This window comes from Culex pipiens, chromosome 3, assembly GCF_016801865.2.
Source record: "Culex pipiens pallens isolate TS chromosome 3, TS_CPP_V2, whole genome shotgun sequence".
In the NCBI taxonomy this organism is placed as follows: domain Eukaryota; kingdom Metazoa; phylum Arthropoda; class Insecta; order Diptera; family Culicidae; genus Culex; species Culex pipiens.
The window spans coordinates 40,097,009-40,120,436 of NC_068939.1; the positions used below are offsets into that span (position 1 = coordinate 40,097,009).

The 23,428-nt window shown below is 33.0% G+C and overlaps 1 protein-coding gene across 4 annotated transcripts; it reads right to left on the reverse strand.

Annotated features, from left to right (window-relative positions):
* Positions 1–1,302: 1,302 nt before the first annotated feature.
* Positions 1,303–21,950, reverse strand: LOC120424846 (protein lethal(2)essential for life-like). 4 transcript variants are annotated; one of them, XM_039589094.2, is made up of 4 exons: positions 21,721–21,950; positions 20,967–21,355; positions 2,221–2,368; positions 1,303–1,903 (listed from the first exon to the last, which is right to left on the reverse strand). In XM_039589094.2, exons 2-4 carry the CDS (start codon positions 21,343–21,345, stop codon positions 1,876–1,878), a joined length of 555 nt encoding a protein of 184 aa, XP_039445028.1. In that variant the 5' UTR covers positions 21,346–21,355; positions 21,721–21,950; the 3' UTR covers positions 1,303–1,875. The 4 variants fall into 4 exon arrangements, with proteins under 4 accessions (XP_039445028.1, XP_039445027.1, XP_039445026.1 ...); XM_039589093.2 differs by having other exon boundaries at positions 21,716–21,950; XM_039589092.2 differs by having other exon boundaries at positions 20,967–21,451; positions 21,716–21,950.
* Between the last annotated feature and the right edge of the window lie 1,478 nt (positions 21,951–23,428).

Genomic DNA, 23,428 nt, shown 5'->3' on the forward strand with positions numbered 1-23,428 from the left:
TGTTTTCTGGAAAAGTATTTTTTTCATAACTTATTTTCATTATTACTTTAAGGGTGCACAGCAACGAAGGAAGTTGTTGTCTTCTTATTCCAAAATTGTCAAACTTACGGACCCAATCCTGCAACAATGTGATTGTAAAAATAGTCAAACTTTGTTGTAAATTACGTCGTGGACAGTACTTTAGAGGACGAATAAAAAAATATTTCGATAGAACCCATAGTTTTGAAGATACTAAAATGTCTGTAACAAAAATCTGGGTGCAAAAGCTCTGGTTGATGTGTACCGTTAAACTAAACTTATTTTCATTATTACTTTGTAAATGTGAGGAAGGCACCACCCACTAAATGGTGGATTTTAAAAAACGTTTTTTTGTGTGCTTTAATGCTTGTTGCAAATTTGATTTTGACCACAGAAACGGATAAAAACGTACAACTTTAGAAAGATTTTTTATAAATTTATTTGATTTATGCAAGTTTTTTTCAGCAAGAATCGTGCATACAAATTAGAAAAAAAATCGTGATATACAAGACATTTTAACACTTAAACTTCACCCCTACTCGGAAATTTTGAGAATTGGATGAAAAATGGTCAGAATGTTCAAAAGACTTCAGATGATTCTGTACAAAGTGTTATAAAACAGTCTGTGCAGTGCTTAAAACATTGCAAAGTTATGATAAATACTCATCGGCTCTATTAGGGTGTCCACTTATGGTTAAAATACCCTACTGTATGGACCAAATTGGCTCAGACTTGGGATAAAAACTCGTCAGTTGGGTCTCGTGTGCATGACGAAGACTGATTTGCAAAAGGTTATAAATGTAGGTTTTTTTTATCTTTTATTATATTAGATACAAAACGCGAGTTTTTAGTTTAGATCCAAACCAATCATTTATACAGACGTTTTGTGTACGTTAACAAAAAATCTGTTTTCTAAATTAATTTTGAAAATGTTTGACAGTTTCTTCTATGGACCGAATCACAGATGATTATTTATGTCTCGATATTTTACATGAAAAAAAGTAATCAGCAGCTGTCCTCTGGTATGCCTCTTATCACTATATGCGTAAATAAACATAAAATATTTAACCTTTTTCTGATCATTTTTGGCCTTAAATAAATTTATAGCCGAAAAAAATTTCTTAGTTTTAAAGTAGTCACTGCACCTATCTGATAAAGTAAAAATTACGGTAAAGACTCAACTGCCTCGGTGAAGCAATTTCAAACCAAATTCAAGCATTATTTTTTTGTTCATTTTTGACAGGTTGTGATAGACCGCAAACGGAAATAAGAACACGGGCTTGATTGACAATTTTCGGGAAAACGTGACGTTTATTATATAACACACGAGGGAAAGGGGTCGGGTTTGATTCATCCAATCACAAACATCTAACAAGGTAACAACGAAATTTTCCTAACACATAGAAGGTAAGGTAAGGTTAGGTAAGAGGACAAGAACAGAAAGTAGTGGTGGTTGCGGTTGAATCACATTTTGTTGCTGCTGCTGCTTTCGCCAATTTGCATGTTCGTGTTAGTTAATTCTATTATTTTTTTACTTATATTATTTTATTAGCTATTCGGCATGTCAAACTTTTTATCGAATTTCAAAGATTTAATGTTTTGGTGGTTAGTTTGTTCGTGTGATCAGGTGATTCTATTCGAAGGAGAAAAAAAAGTGTATCACAAAGTGTGGTTCGGTTCGTTTCTGTGTGGTCCTGACTTTTGCTTGTTTGCAATGCTAATATTTTTTTTGGTAGTGTCCTCGTGGTGCCTTCTGCAGCTACGGCAAACAACCACGTGGTACACGGGGCTGTGGTTGTGACTATCGCGCGCGCTTTTCAAGGTGAGTGTCGTGCTTGCCGTCGAAGGTGCCAAATTCTAGTTCAAATAGAATCCAATTCTAAATCTATAACAAAACGAAAAACAAAAAAACACAAAATAATCAACAACGGATTCTTTTTTGCTCACTCTGTGAACCGTTCGTGGTTCGCTTCACGGACTTGGCGAGCTTTTCGTCGGCCATGATATTGCTGTTGCTGTAGTGGCTGTGAAAATGGTTGAAATTTTTTGTCGAATTTTAGCGCGGACCGATTTACACTGATTTTTTTTTTCGTAGGTTTTTCAATACATTAAAACACAAACAGCTGTGGCAGAATAACATTGGGTTTTTTTCTGTAATTTAATTTTGATACGACGATCGATCATCTTTTGAAATGACATTACTTCTTGTCCTCGATGGCGGGCTTTCCGGTGTGCCAGATCGGCACAAACTTTTCCACCTTGGGCGCTGGCAGGCCGATCCGGGGGGCAGTGACGGTCAGGACACCGTCCGAGGACAGCGAGGACACGATCAGATTCGCGTCGTAGCCAACTGTAAAAGTACGATTGAGAAATAAATTGATTAAATACAAAAACAAAATCAATTGATTATTTTAAATCATTCATTAATGCTAATTATGTATCTCATTTTATTTTAATATTCTTACTAGGACTATTTGTTCTCGTTAGTACCGTTAGCATTGTTAGCATTTCGATTTATTTTTGGATTATTTTCCAACTGGTGAAGTGAAAAACATGTACTGGAGTAAGCCACACAAAGTCCATGCACTTTTTTTGAAAAAAAAAAAAATTTGAATAGTGTTTTGATGTTAAGTTAAAAATTCTTAGTTTGAATTCTGGGGTGACTTTGATAGTCATTTAAACTGAATTCGAAGCACGAATCAAAAGTTTTCTCATTTTAAATAGAATCAGTTCTACTGAAAATGACTATAAATTTGGAGATTTTTATTGTATAATGTTTCAAAAACACATAATATATATCATTTACAAACTTGTTTTACTTTCTGCTAGCGGAAAATTGTCCAAAAAATTCGAAAATGCGTACCGTTTTCCGATTCAAAATCTTGTTCATTGAGAAAATCATGACACTTTGAGAAGATTAAAATAATGCTTTCTTAATTATTGTTGACTAACTTTTTAAACTTTCAAAATTTTATGAAGAACTTGAGTTACTTTGAACACTTCTCTACCACGGTCAGTATGATTCTATACCATTCCGTAAGTATTTAATTTGTACTCTTTAGTTTGCGGAAAAATCTCAAACCTATCAAAGTCACCCCGGCTATCAAAGTCACCCCGTTTTACGGTCACAATAATTACAGTGCCTTCTGTTTTGAATTAAACAGCTGTTGAAAAATCACATCTCGGTTTGATTAATTCAGTACAAATAGTTAAATTTGTTCTAAAATTGGTCAGTGGGTGTCCATAAACGACGAATTTTTCATAACCTCATATTGTTGCCCTCGAGGATTTGGGCACGCTAGCGGTCCGTAGGCTCCCGGCAGCAATGAAAAAAAAAATCAAAAATCAAATTGTGAAACCAAATACGTTATAAATTTTTTCAGTTATGATACTATCAAAAATTTACAAAATAGGGGAGAGTGGGGAGACTTGATCCCCTTTTTTGTATCGCACATAACTCTGTCAATTTCTCACAAAACTATGATCTTTTTGCATGAATTGAAAGCTTAAACATTCAACTATGTTTGGCTGATAAGGGTATTTCATCAGATAAACTCTTCGAATCATGCCAAGCGTTTTAAAAAAATATTTTAAACCGGCATTTTCAAAATGTTGGGGGTAACTTGATCCCCCTTTCAACATTTTGAAGAAATCTTAAGCAAAATGTTTCTTATTCATCCAAACTTTTAATTTTCTATAAGTTACAGCAATTTCACATTAAACCTGTACGTTTGTGTTCAAAATATAACAAGTTTAGCATGCAAAATATTTAAAAACATAACATTTTCTTTTTTAGACCAAAATTGAGCATGTTTACAAAAGCTGGTTATTTTTGTTTACAAAACTTGTGAAAAATGGTTCAAACTGCAGTTAGTTATGTACAACTATACTGAAGGAAACTATGTACGAAAACCCAGCCCAATTATTTAATCTTGAGGCTGATTCCAGTGACTGTAAAAATGCAGGGATCCAGTCTCCCTAAACGCACTTTTTTAAACATTTGATTGTAAAAATAGTATGACGATAAATTTAACGTCAAATGCATAAGGGTTTTGGAGTTGATATGTTTATCAAACAATTCATGTTTAAAAAATATTTTTTAAATAATTTTTGAGTGTTTTCTATACTTATCAAAACAAAGAAAAAAGATCTCTTGGAAGTTTTTTGCAGCACTTTTTAGAAATATGTGTGTAACTCAATCTAAACATTTTTTAATTTTTTTCTTTATTTTTTACAATGAGTTTTAGTCAATTTCGCACAACGATCTAGAACAAAGCTAATTGTTTTACCCACATGCTGATGAGATACAGGCTTGGGATCAAGTGTCCCCGGGGATCAAGTCTCCCCACTCTCCCCTACGAAAACCCAGCCCAATTATTTAATCTTGAGGCTGATTCCAGTGACTGTAAAAATGCAAGGATCAAGTCTCCCTAAATGCACTTTTTTAAACAATTGATTGTAAAAATAGTATGACGATAAATTTAAAGTTAAATGCGTAAGGGTTTTGGAGTTGATATGTTTATCAAACAATTCCTTATAAAAAATATTTTTTTGAATAATTTTTGAGTGTTTTCTATACTTATCAAAACAAAGAAAAAAGATCTCTTGGAAGTTTTTTGCAGCACTTCTTAGAAAAATGTGTGTAACTCAATCTAAACATTTTTTATTTTTTTTTCTTTGTTTTCTACAATGAGTTTTAGTCAATTTCGCACAACTTTCTAGAACAAAGCTAATTGTTTTACCCACATGCTGACGAGATACAGGCTTGGGATCAAGTCTCCCCGGGGATCAAGTCTCCCCACCCCCAGAACTTTCAGAAGTTTTACGATTTCTACCGATAAAATGATCTTGATATTTAGAACACTATTTAAATATTATCTCCTCAACCCCCCATAAACCAGAATATCGAAACATTTAAATAATAATTATTATAGAATTGATTACGAAAATTAGATTTTGAAATTAAACGTGATTGATTGAAACCTCAAAAAAATATGTTTCAAATATAAAAAAAAAATGTTATTTGGTTTTAAGAAATAAAGATAGAAAGTTAGTTTCTTTTTATTTATTTGAATTATGAATTGCATAAAAATATATATTTTTCAATTGTTTCAGTCCCACAGCTGGAGCTTGTCAGCGCATAGGTAAAAAATATACTATGTTTGAAAAAAATATGCGAAACTAAACAAAAAACTCAAACTCAATGTAGAATATACAAAAGAAAATTAGATAAATGTGCGGATTAAGTAACACACGTTTCTTCGTTTCGTTTTCGTTTTCGTTTTACGGAGCAAGGTGGGGGACGCGGCCTCAAGTCAGTCCAAGTCCGGTTTCTTGTGGAAAAAAGGGTAGTGGCCGAACTAGTATTGCATACCAAATGAACACCACCGGAAGATATAGGGGATCGGGAGGGGGGAGGTGAAAGAAAATTAGTGTTGATGTGAGTAGTAAGAACTTGGATGATTTGAGCAGTTCCGGTAATCTAAGTTTAACACTGAATAAAGAAAATCTAAAATTGTGATTCAAAGTAAGAAGGCCCGGAATAAATTAAATTATTAGTTAATTAAATAAGAAAATGTAACTAATCGGAGATCTATACAAAAGAAACCTATGATGTATTCCAAATTTAAAGGAAATAAAAAATACTAGAGAAAAAAAGATGAAAACTAACTGCCAACCTGTCACGTCCGTCAATAGTCTTGTCGTACATTACAACTAGAAACAGATCTGCCAATGAAATGTTACACTTCGTTCAAATCAACTAATCATTTAAGTCCAATTATTCATCTACGGAAAACTATCAACAACCTAAACTAAACTGTCTGAAAGTAAATTTAATCTCAAATCTCCGAATGTTTTATTATAACGCCAAACAAGGTAAAGGATCTTGTTTTTAAACCAGTCTTGCCGCTTCCAAAAACCAATAAACATAAATGAATAGTTCATCAGTTGAACACTAGTAATTCAAATTCATGCCTTTCATTTCATTAGGGCATAGAGCTTTGCAAACAAGAGTGCATCTCTATTATACCTTATGTAAAGTGTCATTTGAGTGAAGGAGACACACTCCTGTTCACAAAACCCATGCGCCCTTTTGAAATGTTAGGCTCCATTTGATCGTCAAGGCTCCAGTCGAGGGTCTACTGGATGGTCGATACAACCATAATCCGAAAACCGTTAGTTCAACAGATTAACGAATTTTGTCCGATATCATCGCACTATTGATTGACCGAGACTCTATGGAAATTTTGACATATCAAAATGCTACGTAATAATAATTTTTTTAAATAAATTTCAAAATCTATTCTATCCTACAATGCCTAGAAGAGGCCTCTGTTTCTGTTGTGAGTAAGCGCTGGTTTCAGAGTTCATTTTTCAATTTAAAAGGGGTGGGAGACGACTAATTTGCTTCATGAACTCCTACTCGGCCTTGGGACCACCTCTTAAGACACTGATGGCTCCTAGCTAGGAATTAAACCTAGACACAGCGTCGAGGCCCGCTTCGCATGGCAAAAATGTTGGCTGGGGGGAAGTGATATTATCACGAAATTTTATTTTAAAGCCAACATTGCTAACGGCGTCGAGGTCCTTACTCATGCCCAAGGGGATTAAGTAACACACGTTTCTCTTCTAAAAAGTTCTGTTTGATAAACTTATCAACTTACGTTTATTTATGTTAAATTTATCATCCTTCAATTTTTATAATGTATTGTTTATAAAAGTTCCTTTAGGAAGACGAGATTTCACATATTCACAGTCACTGAAACAGCCTTTGATGATGGATAGGTTTAGTTTTTCTAATCTAATCTAATCTAATCGAACACAAGCGCAGCCAGTCCAAAGAAAGCATCCTGGAAGAACTTGCGGTTAGATTACGCCTCAAGTCCTTTCTCAATGATGGATAGGTATAGTTTTTCGTACATAAATTCCTTTCATATAGTTGATTAACTACTGTTTGATCTATTTTTCAAATGTTTTTAAAACAATAATTACGCTCAACCCCCGGTGGTTGATTACTTTTTCGTTTGAAACTTATTTAGTTTTAAGTTGGTTTGACAAAGTCAAACTAAAAAGTGGCGAACTGTCACTTTTTACACGGGACTCACACATGCTATCAAACAAAACATGTGGTAGTAAGTGTGAGCTCTGTGTAAAGAGGGTGTAAAACTTAAAAGTGGCCCTGTTCGTTTGACAACAGTTGGTGTCAAACCATCGGGGTTTTAGTGTATCAGCTTTTGTAAACAAGTTCATTTTTGGTCAAACTTTGAATATTTAAACTTTTCAAATATTTTCACATAAAACATAATACATTTTTAACATACACAGCATAAAGTTATCTCTAATATTTTGAAATTGATTGACTTTTAAGTTTGGAAAATAAATCAATAGTTTTTAATTTTAGCCTGACGAATAGTTTTGATAGTTTATATTTATTTATTTATTGGTTTATTTATTTATTTTTTCTATCAATATTCTAACCCTGAAATTTAAAAATAAAGCTTTTCTGAAAAAATACCTTCAATTTATTGCTATTAAGTAATATGTCTCAAATTCCACAAGTGTGGCAAAAATGACTTTAGTTTAAATACTCGCTCAAAAAGGAAAATTGCATTAATCTTTATATTTTGCCCGCAAATAGCAAGGAATTTTCCAACAACAAACATTCAACCCAGCCAGAAAATCGCTGTATCTCACAATCCGATACCAAAAACGAAGCAAAAAAATACACCCACGTGGTACATGTATCTCTCTCCGTAGATGTCTATCCAAATGCCAGTCACAAAACAAAACCATATTTATAACAGTCCGTGTGGGTGAATCTTGGCGAATTCTTACCCCGTTTGGATGTTATTTGTCTGCGCTGAGCTTTATGCACAGATACACAGATATGGGAATTTTGCATTCAGTATTACAGCCCAAACTAAACGATGGAGCGAAACCAAGTGTTGCGTGACTGCGAAAACTTATCCACTTCGTTGCTCTTGCCCAGCCGATAGTTTCCTCTCGAGAATTTTTCTGAGGGAGAGGGTAACATCGGACAAATTGTTAAAGAGCTGTGCTTCCAAGTTAGAATTTCTTTGCAATTTTTAAGCTAAGGTCAAGGATTTATCCATATTTGCATGCGTTGGAAATTAAAAATTATTAGGACAGCAAATAAAGCATCATCATTTTTCAACATTGGAAATTGGCCATTAGCTGCTGTGTGAATATTTGGATGAGACTTAAAAAACTTCAATTTTACTGTTTCTTTTTCTTTATCCTTTACTCAGCAACCAGAGATCCAATTTTCAATGCATCTTAGGCAATTTTATAGCAACTTTTTTGAACATTTCGGAACACGGTCACCAATAGTCACTAATCGAAAAATCATAAAACTGAAAAACTGTAAATATTTCGCTGAAATCATACTTTCGGTACCGTCATCTGGGGCGAATCGGGACACATGGGGCGAATTGGGACAGCTGTTTTAGCAATGTTGCAGTTTAATATTTTGATATCATTGAGTGGTTTCGGGTAGACCAGATTCAGAGCAACAAAATGTGTTTTCAAATTAGAAGCTTTTAACTGCTCTAAAACGTGCTGTCCCTGTTCAGACAGTAGTCCCAATTCGCCCCAGATGACGGTAGCTATATCTTGACACTTTAACAATAAATCTTTAAAGTACTTTTAAATTGCAAATTCAATTTTACACCAAAAAAATGGGGTCAAAAATTTGTTATGGATAAAATACCGATTTTTCCAAAAATCACAATATTTTCAAAAAAAACTCGGCAATACCTCATCAATACCTACAACTTTGCCGAAGAATCGAACAATTCCTTCAAAAGTTACAGATTTTAAAATATTGACGCACCATTTTTGTATCGAGAAATTAAAAGTGAGAGTGTGTGCGTGCAACATGGATTTAAACTTTTCAAAGTGTCATGGTAATCTTCACAGCAACTTCACAGAAAGTTTAACTCCATGTTGCACACACTCTCACTTTTAATTTCTCGATAGGGCGTCAAATTTTCCCGGGATTTGAATTTCCTGGGAAACAGTAAAAACATATTTTTTAAATCCCGGGAATTGCCGGGATCCAGGATTTTTTTCAACACAGTCATAAAACCCATGTTTTCATTATATTTGTTATAATGTTCAAGCTTAAAGTCATAAAATTAGATCAATTCAATTGATTGGTTATAATCTACCCTTCAAGTTTTCTTTTTTGTGACATGCCTAGACTGCCCATGTTCGCATAAATGTCCCATATGCAAAATCAGCAAGCTGAGAAAAACGCATTTGAGGTTTGCCCCACACATAAGACTACGTCCCAAGTAGCACTCATAACTTGTCGACTGTTGAATAATAGTTAGACAATTGTTTTTGATAAACATACGAGACAAAATCTGAACATAACTTAAATAACAGTTTGTTTCACTGCTTGTATAACTGACTTATGTAACTATCGTGTTTTGTGTCACAAAAGTTTTAAAACACAGTCAACTTAACTCTTTTTCAACTTTAAAACACAACATGAAGAAAATTCTCACCTATTTGGGAGGTTTAGCACTCGCTCCTAACTCCATCCAATTTGCTGATTTACACTGTTTAAACAACTTATTTTGGAACACCTTCGATAGAAACTTGCTTGCTCACTTCCGTTTGAGGTATTTATCACTTGATTTCAGTCAAAAACGCTTTTTATGAGCTGTAATTAAACCCCAAGTAGCACTCATAACTTGTCGACTGTTGAATAATAGTTAGACAATTGTTTTTGATAAACATACGAGACAAAATCTGAACATAACTTAAATAACAGTTTGTTTCACTGCTTGTATAACTGACTTATGTAACTATCGTGTTTTGTGTCACAAAAGTTTTAAAACACAGTCAACTTAACTCTTTTTCAATTTTAAAACACAACATGAAGAAAATTCTCACCTATTTGGGAGGTTTAGCACTCGCTCCTAACTCCATCCAATTTGCTGATTTACACTGTTTAAACAACTTATTTTGGAACACCTTCGATAGAAACTTGCTTGCTCACTTCCGTTTGAGGTATTTATCACTTGATTTCAGTCAAAAACGCTTTTTATGAGCTGTAATTAAACGTCAAAATGCTGATATGCCAAGATGCTGTTCCGTCATCTGCAATGTTTTCCTCGAAAACAGTTTGTTGAATAAGAATATTATTGCACTGTTTGTTTCACTGCTTATCTAACATTGTCGTGTGACGGCATCTTCTGAAAAATGGGCGTGGCCAACCATTCTATAAATAACCTTAGGTTTTCTCGCTTTGTTACAAAAATGTTATTGGAGAATAGGTTATATAACTGATAATCAACAAACATATTCAACTTGACATTGCGTGTTGTTAGGTGGTGTAAATTTGTACGTGAGGTATTTAGAGTTTCAATAATGTTTATTTATCGAAGATTGCAATAATTTTAATTGTTGACCGATTAGTTTGAAACCTTATTGCCGGTAAACGCTACAAAAATGTCAGCTTATGGAGTTCATGATAGAGAAAATAACAAATTAAAATCACACCGATTTCAATGTTGCTCCGTGGTACGGTAATAGAAATGACAGTTGAAACGGTTTGTTATAACTAAGTTGTATATTGGAGTTATAAAAACTGACTTGAAACAAACGTATATAACTTAATTTCCAATGACAGCCTTTTCTGGAGTTAAGTTGTATAGCTCACTGCTGTATAACAAAGCTGACAGCAGCCTTCTTATTGACGTTTAGGCCAGCTTGTTTACTATGAAGCCTCGTGGAGAGATGTGGAAGCGCGCCTGGACCTGCCATGGAGATAGCAACAAATCGTCGAAGTCATCGGATCGAATCTTGGGAAAGACGATATTCATCAAAAAAGGAAAATCTAAAAGTTCGCCATGATGAGGGTTTCACAAGAATCACAGTTAGAGAGCGCGAAAGGATTGTTTTTTTTTTTCATTCAATTTCTATTTTTTCTAAATAAATTGGGCAGAAACAAGCGTACCAAAATAGTCAGGGATACTATTCTTATTGGCTTCGTCGTTGATTAAAATTCTAATAAGAACTGTTTGTTTACACACGGAAAGGAGTTCCATCTTAAATTTAACAATTCAAATTAGCTGGCTTCAAATATGTGGAACAGTGATTTTTTTTTGTTAAATTAGCTAAAATTACAGGTAAATTTACCAACTTGGGATTGGTGAAACAGCTAACCCTGATTGCTGATTTGCTATCCAAAACTGACAGCCCAAATCAAAATGACAGGAGAGATTTCACCAAAAATAATGGTGTTTCAGCACAATTTTGCCTACTTTTTACCGAAAAACTAGCTGGAACCGGCAGCATGGATTTTTTGACAGATCATCAGTTCGAGACCAACACAAAGCAAGAGAACGTCTCGTATCGTGTTTGATCCTGTTTAAGCCGCTCAGTTCGCGGAGTTTTGTGACGATTCTGCGTTTGAAAGTCGAAAGTGCAAGTGCAAAAGGTGGAGATGGTGCGTGAGTGAATGGATTGAAAGCCAGGAAGACTTTCTGCGGGCTGAGATCTTCAGTTGATTAGGTGAGAAGTTTTTTTGTGTTGAGGGAAAGAGGTTAGAAGTTGAGCCTCTAATTTTTGTTTGGACGATTGGTGGCATCCTTTTGTCGTGAACCCTTTGGCGGGGGAGGTGGAGGCTGGCGTTTGTCCACACTCCACTTTTTTTGTATGGACATCTGTCTACGTGGGGGAGTTAAATAATGTTAAATTACTTTAAATTAAGTGAAAGTTAATTTGAATAACATTTGGTTGAATTTAGAAAAAAGTAGAATTCAGTTAAATTGATTAAATTTTGTTAAAATCAGTAAAATTTAGATAAATGTAATTAAATTTAGTTAAATCATGATTAATTAAAAATCAAGTTTAATTAAGTAAAGTTAAGTTCAGTATAATTAAACTGAACATAGTAAAAAAGAAATTAATTTAGTCAAGTGTGGTTATATCTAGAAATTTTTGTTAAATTTAATTAAACTAAGATACATTTTTTGAAATTTCGTTACATTTGGTAGAATTTAGTTCAATTGTTGTTAAAAGTTGTTTGGTAAAATTAAGTTAAATTAAGTTAAATTAAGTTAAATTAAGTTGAATTAAGTTAAATTAAGTTAAATTCAGTTGAATTCAGTTAAATTCAGTTAAATTAAGTTAAATTAAGTTAAATTAAGTAAAATTAATTTAAATTAAGTTAAATTCAGTTGAATTCAGTTAAATTCAGTTAAATTGAGTTAAATTAAGTTAAATTAAGTTAAATTCAGTTAAATTCAGTTAAATTCAAATAAATTCAGTTAAATTAAGTTAAATTAAGTAAAATTAAGTTAAAATAAGTTAAATTAAGTCAAATTAAGTTAAATTAAGTTAAATTCAGTTAAATTAAGTTAAATTAAAGTCAATTAAGTTAAATTAAGTTAAATTAAGTTAAATTAAGTTAAATTAAGTTTAATTAAGTTAAATTAAGTTAAATTAAGTTTAAATAAGTTAAATTAAGTAAAATTAAGTTAAATTAAGTTAAATTAAGTTAAATTCAGTTAAATTCAGTTAAATTAAGTTGCATTAAGTTAAATTAAGTTAAATTCAGTTGAATTCAGTTAAATTCAGTAAAATTCAGTTATATTCAGTTAAATTAAGTTAAATTAATTTAAATTAAGTTAAATTCAGTTGAATTCAGTTAAATTCAGTTAAATTGAGTTAAATTAAGTTAAATTAAGTTAAATATCGTTAAATTCAGTTAAATTAAAATAAATTCAGTTAAATTAAGTTAAATTAAGTAAAATTAAGTTAAAATAAGTTAAATTAAATCAAATTAAGTTAAATTCAGTTAAATTAAGTTAAATTAAAGTCAAAAAACGAAACTATTGGCACTACGCCCCCCGGGGCATGGCCTTCCTCTAACGTGGGATTTCTGCTCCAGCGCCTCTGACGAGACAGGAGAAACCGGGACCGACGTTTTACTTCACCATCCGATAGAAGCTCAGTGGATAAGGCGGGAATCGAACCCGCGTATCATAGCATCATCGGGATCGGCAGCCGAAGCCGCTACCCCTGCGAAACGAGTCAATTAAGTTAAATTAAGTTAAATTAAGTTTACTTAAGTTAAATTAAGTTAAATTAAAGTCAATTAAGTTAAATTAAGTTAAATTAAGTTTACTTAAGTTAAATTAAGTTAAATTAAGTTTACTTAAGTTAAAGTAAGTTAAATTAAGTTAAATTAAGTTAAATTAAGTTAAATTAAGTTAAATTAAGTTAAATTAAGTTAAATTAAGTTAAATTAAGTTAAATTAAGTTAAATTAAGTTAAATTAAGTTGAATTAAGTTAAATTAAGTTAAATTAAGTTAAATTAAGTAAAATTAAGTTGAATTAAGTTGAATTAAGTTGAATTAAGTTGAATTAAGTTGAATTAAGTTGAATTAAGTTGAATTAAGTTGAATTAAGTTGAATTAAGTTGAATTAAGTTGAACTAGGTTGAATTAAGTTGAATTCAGTTTAATCAAGTTGAATTAAGTTGAATTAAGTTGAACTAAGTTGAATTAAGTTGAATTAAGTTGAATTAAGTTGAATTAAGTTGAATTAAGTTGAATTAAGTTGAATTAAGTTGAATTAAGTTGAATTAAGTTAAATTAAGTTGAATTAAGTTGAATTAAGTTGAATTAAGTTGAACTAGGTTGAATTAAGTTGAATTCAGTTTAATCAAGTTGAATTAAGTTGAATTAAGTTGAATTAAGTTGAATTAAGTTGAATTAAGTTGAATTAAGTTGAATTAAGTTGAATTAAGTTGAATTAAGTTGAATTAAGTTGAATTAAGTTGAATTAAGTTGAATTAAGTTGAATTAAGTTGAATTAAGTTGAATTAAGTTGAATTAAGTTGAATTAAGTTGAATTAAGTTGAATTAAGTTGAATTAAGTTAAATTAAGTTAAATTATGTTAATTTTAATTTGTATTTTTGTATTTTTGTATTTTTGAATTTTTGTATTTTTGTATTTTTGAATTTTTGTATTTTTGTATTTTTGTATTTTTGTATTTTTGTATTTTTGTATTTTTGTATTTTTGTATTTTTGTATTTTTGTATTTTTGTATTTTTGTATTTTTGTATTTTTGTATTTTTGTATTTTTGTATTTTTGTATTTTTGTATTTTTGTATTTTTGTATTTTTGTATTTTTGTATTTTTGTATTTTTGTATTTTTGTATTTTTGTATTTTTGTATTTTTGTATTTTTGTATTTTTGTATTTTTGTATTTTTGTATTTTTGTATTTTTGTATTTTTGTATTTTTGTATTTTTGTATTTTTGTATTTTTGTATTTTTGTATTTTTGTATTTTTGTATTTTTGTATTTTTGTATTTTTGTATTTTTGTATTTTTGTATTTTTGTATTTTTGTATTTTTGTATTTTTGTATTTTTGTATTTTTGTATTTTTGTATTTTTGTATTTTTGTATTTTTGTATTTTTGTATTTTTGTATTTTTGTATTTTTGTATTTTTGTATTTTTGTATTTTTGTATTTTTGTATTTTTGTATTTTTGTATTTTTGTATTTTTGTATTTTTGTATTTTTGTATTTTTGTATTTTTGTATTTTTGTATTTTTGTATTTTTGTATTTTTGTATTTTTGTATTTTTGTATTTTTGTATTTTTGTATTTTTGTATTTTTGTATTTTTGTATTTTTGTATTTTTGTATTTTTGTATTTTTGTATTTTTGTATTTTTGTATTTTTGTATTTTTGTATTTTTGTATTTTTGTATTTTTGTATTTTTGTATTTTTGTATTTTTGTATTTTTGTATTTTTGTATTTTTGTATTTTTGTATTTTTGTATTTTTGTATTTTTGTATTTTTGTATTTTTGTATTTTTGTATTTTTGTATTTTTGTATTTTTGTATTTTTGTATTTTTGTATTTTTGTATTTTTGTATTTTTGTATTTTTGTATTTTTGTATTTTTGTATTTTTGTATTTTTGTATTTTTGTATTTTTGTATTTTTGTATTTTTGTATTTTTGTATTTTTGTATTTTTGTATTTTTGTATTTTTGTATTTTTGTATTTTTGTATTTTTGTATTTTTGTATTTTTGTATTTTTGTATTTTTGTATTTTTGTATTTTTGTATTTTTTGTATTTTTTTTTTATTCTTGTATTTTTGTATTACTGTATTTATTTATTTTTAATTTGTCAATAGAATAACAAAGCCGTACTATAAGAATGATCAACTATAACATAGTTTAAAAAGCCTGGAAACTATTGAAACATCCGAAAAACTTGCTGGACTACCAAAAAACGTACCAAGAATAGCGGAAAATCATGCTACACCAGCAAAAAAAAATTAAAATAAAAAACAACTTCACAGGCAGCAAGGGATTTTTAAAATGATTTCGAAATTACCAGTCAAAACAGTCGAAAAATTAGCTGGACTTACCGAAAAACGAAGCAAGAACAAAAAAGAAACGATCTAAATCAGCCAAAAGGCTGGGTGAATAATGCGTGCTTTACAGGCAGCAACGGAGGCTTTTGAAAGAAAACTTGTAGAAATAGTGGAAAAATTAGCTATTCCAACCAAAACACCTACCAAGAATAGTGGCAAAGTTAGCTAAACTAGCTAAAAAGATGTGTGAAAATACCTGGCTTCGCAGCCATCAATGGAAAATTTTGAGAATGATTCCAAAAAAAACTAGTTGAAACAGCCTAAAAACTTGCTGGGCTGACTATAAAACTTCCTAGACTACCATAAAATCTAGCTAAAATAGCTAACAAACCTTCTCAAAACATACAGCTTTTGAGACTGACAGCATTTTTCCAGCTTGCAAATTAGTAAAATTTACTAAAAATTTAGCTGGATTTATCATTTTTAGGACCTGGATCCAGCTGTCAAATCCAGGATTTATTTTTAGGATTTCCAGCTAAAAAAATTGGTGGTTGAAAAAACAACCAATTTTTTTAGGATTTTTAACCGAAATTTAGTAAGATTCACGATAAACCTTCTTTCCGTGCATGTAAGTTGGGTAACGGTTAGACAACTGTTTTCAATCTATCTTTCCTTTTCAGTGTGCGCTTTGATTTGACAGCACAGCCGTTAACCACGCCCCCTTTTTTCGTTGAATCTCTTGTTAGCTAGCACATGTGTTGTCAAATACATTTGTACAACTTACTCTGATAACTTGCATCTTATTCTGGCATGTTATACAACAGAAAAAAGTGCGCTTTTTCCAATGCACAGGAGTTGTAGAACAAGTTGTGGTAACGTGGCCAATCGGTTATACAACCAGTTAGGAAATACGTTTATCTGACAAAGTGTGTTGCTTGGGACGTGTTAAGTTTTCGCGAGAAAAACTGGATTTCTTCCAGATTTCTAGAACAAAGTAGTGGACGTTATAGGCTTTTCTGAAAGAGCACACGATTTTGGTCCAAACTGCATCAATAGCTCAAAAACTATGAAAATGCATATGGAGCATTTATGCGATCAGGGGCAGTAGAAAAGCTATAAAAATCAAAAGTCCTAAAAATAAAAAAACGTCAAAAAATAAATGATACCAGTCAATGTAAAATTTTTTAATCATTAATTTTACAAATTATCTTTAACACCAAAACTTCCAAGCTTGAGAAAAAGGGGAATCCTTTTGTAAATTCCCTCCTTTTCTAGAGCTTGACAATTTAGGTGTCAGGTAACTACCACCAATTGGGGATAATCGGGACTACAGTCTGAAAAAGGTACAGGAGATTGTAGAGCAATAAATTTGAAAATCGGTGTACTTTTTTCTTTGTTGTGATTCTGTTTTAAACGAAATCATTAGAAAAATATAAACATTATGCTAAAAATTTGGCTTAAACAACTACTTTATTTCGTTACATTTGTCCTTATTTGCCCTAGATGCCGGTGTTCGATGAAAAATAATTAAATATGATGTTTTTTAACGTAAAAATGCTTTAACAATCTTATCGATAACTATGTATTCAACTGTTCAGCTTTTTAGTCTAATGTTTATTTCCACAACCAAATCTGAATTTCCAGACCATAATTTGTTTATTTTTTTTCAATTTCGGGAATTCCCTGGACAAAATATAAAAAATCCCAGAATTCGGGTATTACCGGATTTCAAAAAATCCCGGGATTTTTGTCCCGAGAATTCCCGGGATGGACGCACTATTTGTATGGACAGCTGTCAAAATTGTATGGAGACAATAGGGCAATAAAGTCTCATGTACATTTTTATGTACTTCGGTTAAAAACACGATCCTAACAAATTTCTGATCTTTTTGTTTCATGTTAAAGCAAAAAAAAAATTACAAGACAACATTCTTTCGATGAATCAACTATTGTCTCCTTGAAACGAGCTGTCAAGTAGCACCTTTTCTGTCAAGAAGGGACAAAGGGTCATTTTAATCAGAAAAATATGTTTTATTGTTGAGAAAAATTATACCGCTTAGTTTTAGGACCCAATTAGTATTCCAAACAAAATGTTTTGTTGATTCAAACAAGCCTTATTTCACTGCGTGATACACTACAAGATGCTTTAACGATTTTCAGAATTCATAATCATCAAAATGATCGGGCACACTTGTGACACGTGATAGACGGAATCGACGTAACACCTTATAATGTGGCATGTCATTCATGTTGTCGGAAAATGTGGAAAAAGTTTCCAGTTTTTACATATTTCTTAAAAGCATTTTCATCTTTTGTTTTTTGAAAAAATACTGAGTCGTTTAAATTGATTTGAGGTTATTTTAGTTTACATTATTTACTGTTGAGCAGTTTTCTACGAAATCTATCTTTTTTTTTATTTTAATTTTTGTATTTTTTAATCCGGCTGAAACTTTTTTGGTGCCTTCGGTATGCCCAAAGAAGCCATTTTGCATCATTAGTTTGTCCATATAATATTCCATACAAATTTGGCAGCTGTCCATACAAAAATGATATCAAAATCAAAAATCTGTATGTTTTGAAGGAATAAAAAAAATGATACATGGTAAAAAAATTTGGTGATTTCTAATCTAATCTAATCAGACCCTAGCGCAGCCAATCTTTCGAAGGGATCCTGGAGAGTGCCTTAGGTTAGATGACGCCTAGCACTCTTCTTGTCATTTATTAACATTTGTAGTGCGCCATTGCATCGGAATGCATTGAAACATCACAAGCGTTAAAGCGGCCAGGCCTACTGCGTAAAGCCGTATCGCAGAGATGACTCGTAATTGGGTTGAGTTTGAGCACTGAGTGTTCGAACAACAACACAATTCTGAATCGACAGGGGAGGAAGAAGCGTGGGGACACACCACCATACGCTTCGAGATTTGGTTGTATTCGTTGGGAGCACCATGCTAAGAAGGTTTGGTACTCCAGGACCCTCTGGGATGGGACATTGTATTTCCACGAATGCCCTGGACACTATTTACCGTGGTTATAGCGCCACAACTCGCTCTCTGTAACAGTATTCCTAATTCCAGTCCACGCTCACCAAGTCGTCATGGCTTAGTGGTTAGCATTTTTGCTTACCAACCCAAAGGACGGGGGATCGAACCCCGCCCCGAGCGACTTTGATTTTTCGCTCATATTCATCATTTCAAATTCTGTGTACTTAACTTTCTCGTTGGGAGCAGATGGGAATCGAACCCAGAACCATTCGCTTACAAAGTGAACACCGTAACCAGTCAGCCACGGCCGCTCCTACGGTAAAAAAAATTGGTGATTTTTAATTTAACTTTTTTTCACTAAAACTTGATTTGCAAAAAAACACTATTTTTAATAGTGAAATTTTCCGATCTTTCCGAAAACAATACTTTTAAAATTTTCAAATCAAGACTAACATTTCAAAGGGGCCAAACATTCAATATTACGCCTTTTTAAAATGTTAATCTTTATTTAAAAAAATGAAAATATTTTTTTCGGAAAGATCGGAAAATTTCACGAATGTTTCATATTTTAACATTGAAAATCGGACAATTAGTTGCTGAGATATTATCAACGTTAGAAAATGGTGGCAAGGGTCCTGATTGGTCAAAATCAACCACTCCATTCGCGAGCACAAATAGCAGGCGACGCGATACTGCCCTGATGAATTCCTACTGTTTGTCACTTTGAAACCATTCGCTCCCGAACACTCTCTTTTCTACTCTCCTTCTCTCTCTGATCGGCTCAGTCTCCGAACGGCTCAGGCAGGCCGAACGTCGCCGATCACTCTGAACTGAAAACATTTTTTCTCTGATGCGCTGCGTTATACTCATTGATTTGGGTTGCCTAAAATCAATGTTATCAATTAAATTGTGCATTTATTTTGATTTCATAACATTATAGACACCATTCAAAGAAACATCTACCAAGAAAAAATCAAATTGACGGTAAACTGAGGGCGGGAAAACAAAAAGACTGCCACGCTGGCGTTTTGTGAGAATGGCTCTTCGCTGATCATGATAGTGTGTGAGTGTCGTCGAGCGAAGGAGTAGGCAAAAAATTTTACGATGTATTTGTTCGCTGAGTGAACAGTTCGGGCCACTCGCTGGCTGTTTGTGAGTATCATTCGCTCATGAATGCTAGCGGGTTAGAATAGGCGACGAATGGATAGGCGATGAGTGAGTGGTTTCTGTTCATTGAACCGAAAATCAGGACCCTTGAATGGTGGGTTGTTTGAGTGAGACTTAGAAAACATAAATTGTCCTGCTTTTTAAACCTTTGCATGGCGATATCTCAGCAACTAAAGGTCGTATCAACAAAGTTCAAAAAAGCAAAATATAGAGAATTTTCTCAACTTTTTAAAAATATTTTTTTCAAAGGTGGGCAAACATGTGCACTAATTAAAAAAAAAATGGAAAACTCTTTATGAAAATTTCACTAAAGTACTTTTTGTTTGCAAATTTGATTTTACATCGAAAAATGAAGTTGAAAAATTTTTGCGATCAATATTTCGATTTTTTGAAAAAAAATTGTTTTGATTCGAAAATTCATAACTCGGTCAAAGATTTTTTATGTCCCCTAAAACATATCAAAAATTAAAAAAAAATAAAATAGTGTTTTTTTGCAAATCAAGTTTTAGTGACAAAAAGTTTAATAAAAAATAATAATTTTTTTTACCGTGTATCATTTTTTTCAGTGTAGTCCTTATCCATACTTACAACTTTCCCGAAGACACCAAATAGATCAAAAAATTCCTTCAAAAGATACAGATTTTTGAATTTTCATACATCATTTTTGTATGGACAGCTGCCAAATGTGTATGGAAAATTACATGAATAAACTAATAATGCAAAATGGCTTCTTTGGGTACACCGAAGGCACCAAAAAAGTTTCAGCCGGATTAAAAAATACAAAAAAAAATCGAATGACCGAAATCTCAGAGAATTGCTCTGTTTCTTTAAATGGTGTAACCAAATTAGTTGAAACTTGGAGCGTTTGTTTAGTTTGACTCCATCATTTTTTCACAGTTTAAAAAAAAATTTACCATCAAACTATGAAAAATCGATTTTCTCGAAAAGAACTAAATATCATTGTCACAAGATAGCACACAACAGACGATATTGATCATATTTCTAATGGCCGAGCTAAAAATTAGGTCTGATTAGCTTGACTTATTTTAAATTATTTTATTGATTAAATATTGAAAAATAAACACTATCCTAATTTCACATTAATTCTGCAAGCTTTGGAAAAACTCATTCACCTTTCCAAAAAAAAAAATACACGTGTTCGGTGACCCCATAGGTAGTTTTTTCCACGACAAATCGAAAAGATTTGTTTGGTGTTGTTTCATTTAGATTCAATAATTTGCTAAAACCAGGAACCATGCCCATGCCAGACTGTAAAATAAACTCAATGGTTGCTAAATATCTAAATTCAGATTATAAATTTATAACAGAATGTAATATAATATAATCCCATCCCAAATAACGGAATTGAATCCCTTTAAATTAAATTACTTAAGCCTCTATTTTCCACCATCCCCAAAAAATACTCACTCGGGATCATGTAACGCCTCGAGAACTGCCTCGCCACGTATCCCAGCTCGTCTCGTTTTTCCTCGTGCTTGCCCTCGATGGTCACGTACTTATCCGTTTTACGAACGGTCACTTCATGAGGTGCAAATTGGTGCACATCCACCTCAATCAAAAACTTCTCCCGGTCCGAATCGACGCGCGAACCGACGTCCCGCAGACTAAAGTAGCGCCACGGACGCCACAGGCTGGACCAACGCAGTGGCGGAAGCGGTGCGTTACGCCAGAAGTACGGATGATCCTCGAGGACCTCCTGGGTGACGGACTTTTCCAGCATGCGGCCGTACAAGGGCAGATCCCAGTCGTCCCACCAGCTACGGTACTGCATCGGAACCAGAGACATGCTGCTGGTGCTGCGGACCAACGGGGCCATTCGAAGATTCGGGGTAGAGTTCGGGGTCGGGTCGGCAAGACGGGGGAAGAATCTCTGCTTTATAAAACTATTTCGCCTGAACGATGAAGATGATGATGGTTATGATATCGTGTAATTATCGATCTAACAGAAAACGGTATAGATATAGAGATTATGAGGATGGATTATTAATAGCAGATGTTCGAGAGCCGATTCCGATTCCTCCTCAATTGCGTCGTAATTTGCAAAAGTATACGAAAAAGAAAACTTCTAGCCAATTTTCCCCCAAATTCACTCGCGGAACCGGCTCCGGCGGGTTTCACTTTCAAACTGCCGCCACCGACTGCACTTTCACTCTTACCTCACCTCTTCAAGACAAATAACAAAAAAGGGGAAGAAACTTGGCAAGTGGCCCTAGCAGGGAACGCGCGCGCGACTAGACCTGGGACGGGGGAATAAACACTTCCGAATCAGCTGACGGTCGGAACGGTTCTGATGGACTTTGCGCCGGCTCGCTTTCGAGAATTCGCGCCGTTTGTTTGCTAGAACCGGAGGAAGTAGGCGACTGTTACGGTCGAGAGCGTCGGAACGACTGTGGAACCAGCAGTGGAATTTTGTGTTTTGATTTTGATGAACTTGAAAACGGAGAAGGGCGCGGTTGGGATTGCTGGGAGAACGCGTGGCCCCGCTACACCGTGCACGCCACGTGGTGCGGCACGAAAGCGAGCAATAGCGCGCGCAATTTTGTTACAGCGGTACAAGTTTGAATAGATAAATTTAATTAGATTGTCAACCCCCATTGATTTCAGCTGGATACAATAGATGTTAACATTTTTTTTTTTTTCATTTGACGGCTACAAATGATGGATATGTGTGTGTGTGTGTTACAAATCAAATAACGTCAGACTTGTTAAGAAATTATGAGGAAGTACAGTTCATGTTAGATCAGGAAGATTCTGACATAGATTATCTCGGTCCAAAGATCGTTGGACCTTATCTGGCCCCGCCTAAACATAGAAGCAACAGCTTATGCATTGGAAGAAAATTTTGCGGAAAGCCTCCAAAAAGGTTGATCGCGATCAAGCATTGCTGGTACTTCAAATTTGTTCATAGCGATTGTTACTAGCGTAGAGCATAAAAAAAAGCTTACCTCGCTGTTACATCAAATCAAACCACCTTAATGCTTTGCTAAGCAGCCAATCCAATTTTACATAATCAATATTCTACAGCGCGATCGAAATAGAATAAATAGAAAAAATACCGAGCTCAATCACATAACGTCAATTGTAATCGCATTAATCATCCCATTCAAAAATTTGCCTCGATGGTTCACGAGACCAAAGTGATCTTCACGGATGATCGGTTCCGCGCGCGCGCGCGCTCCCTCATGCATTTTGTTGGGGTGATCCTCTGGATCAAACGGGTGATGCCCAATCTAAGGGAAAAGGTCGATTTTCCTTCTAAGAGACAGAATGCATGATTTATATTATTCGTTTGAAATTAAATAACTTTATTGACATTTATTTCATCTAAGCAACTTTTCAAAAGTATCTCCTCTAACCCTACAGGTAATTTATTTATGCCATAAGTAGCACTGGTTAGCAGCGACGATCACCGCAGCCGCCGTTTGTTTACGCCGTTCTTCCGCTGGCATCGTTCCCAATTCTGGCGAACGGCGGGAGGCGACGAGAGCCCCACCGATGATTCACAGCTTCATAGGTTGATCTGGCTAGAAGGTACTCGTGGGCAATGAAATTACACGTTTATAATTGGATCTTAAACCGCTGTAAACGAATCAGCACTCTTGTAATGCTTGCAAAACTAGTCGCAAAATAACTTTTTTTTTGCCAAATCTTGATTTATAATGTCGGTTTACTAGAATAAGTACTGCAACAGGAACCATTTACTCAATTTCAATTTAATACACACACACACAACTCGAAGTTTACAACAATAGCTGGCCTAACAGTTAGACTTATTTCATCAAGTTTTTTTTATTTTATGCTGAGATATAAACAAACTAGTAAATTTTTTGTTTTCGTTATGCGAGAAAAAGTATTATTTTTATATCAAA

Bases quoted from the DNA above. Each gene is read 5' to 3' on its own strand.
- LOC120424846 (XM_039589092.2), bottom strand. From the start codon at position 21,375: ATGGCCCCGTTGGTCCGCAGCACCAGCAGCATGTCTCTGGTTCCGATG. The intron at 2,369-20,966 runs GTGAGTATTTTT...GTACTTTTACAG, and splicing joins GAGGCGTTACATGATCCCGA to TTGGCTACGACGCGAATCTG. The intron at 1,904-2,220 runs GTAATGTCATTT...GTTTTGTTATAG, and splicing joins CCCGCCATCGAGGACAAGAA to ATTTAGAATTGGATTCTATT.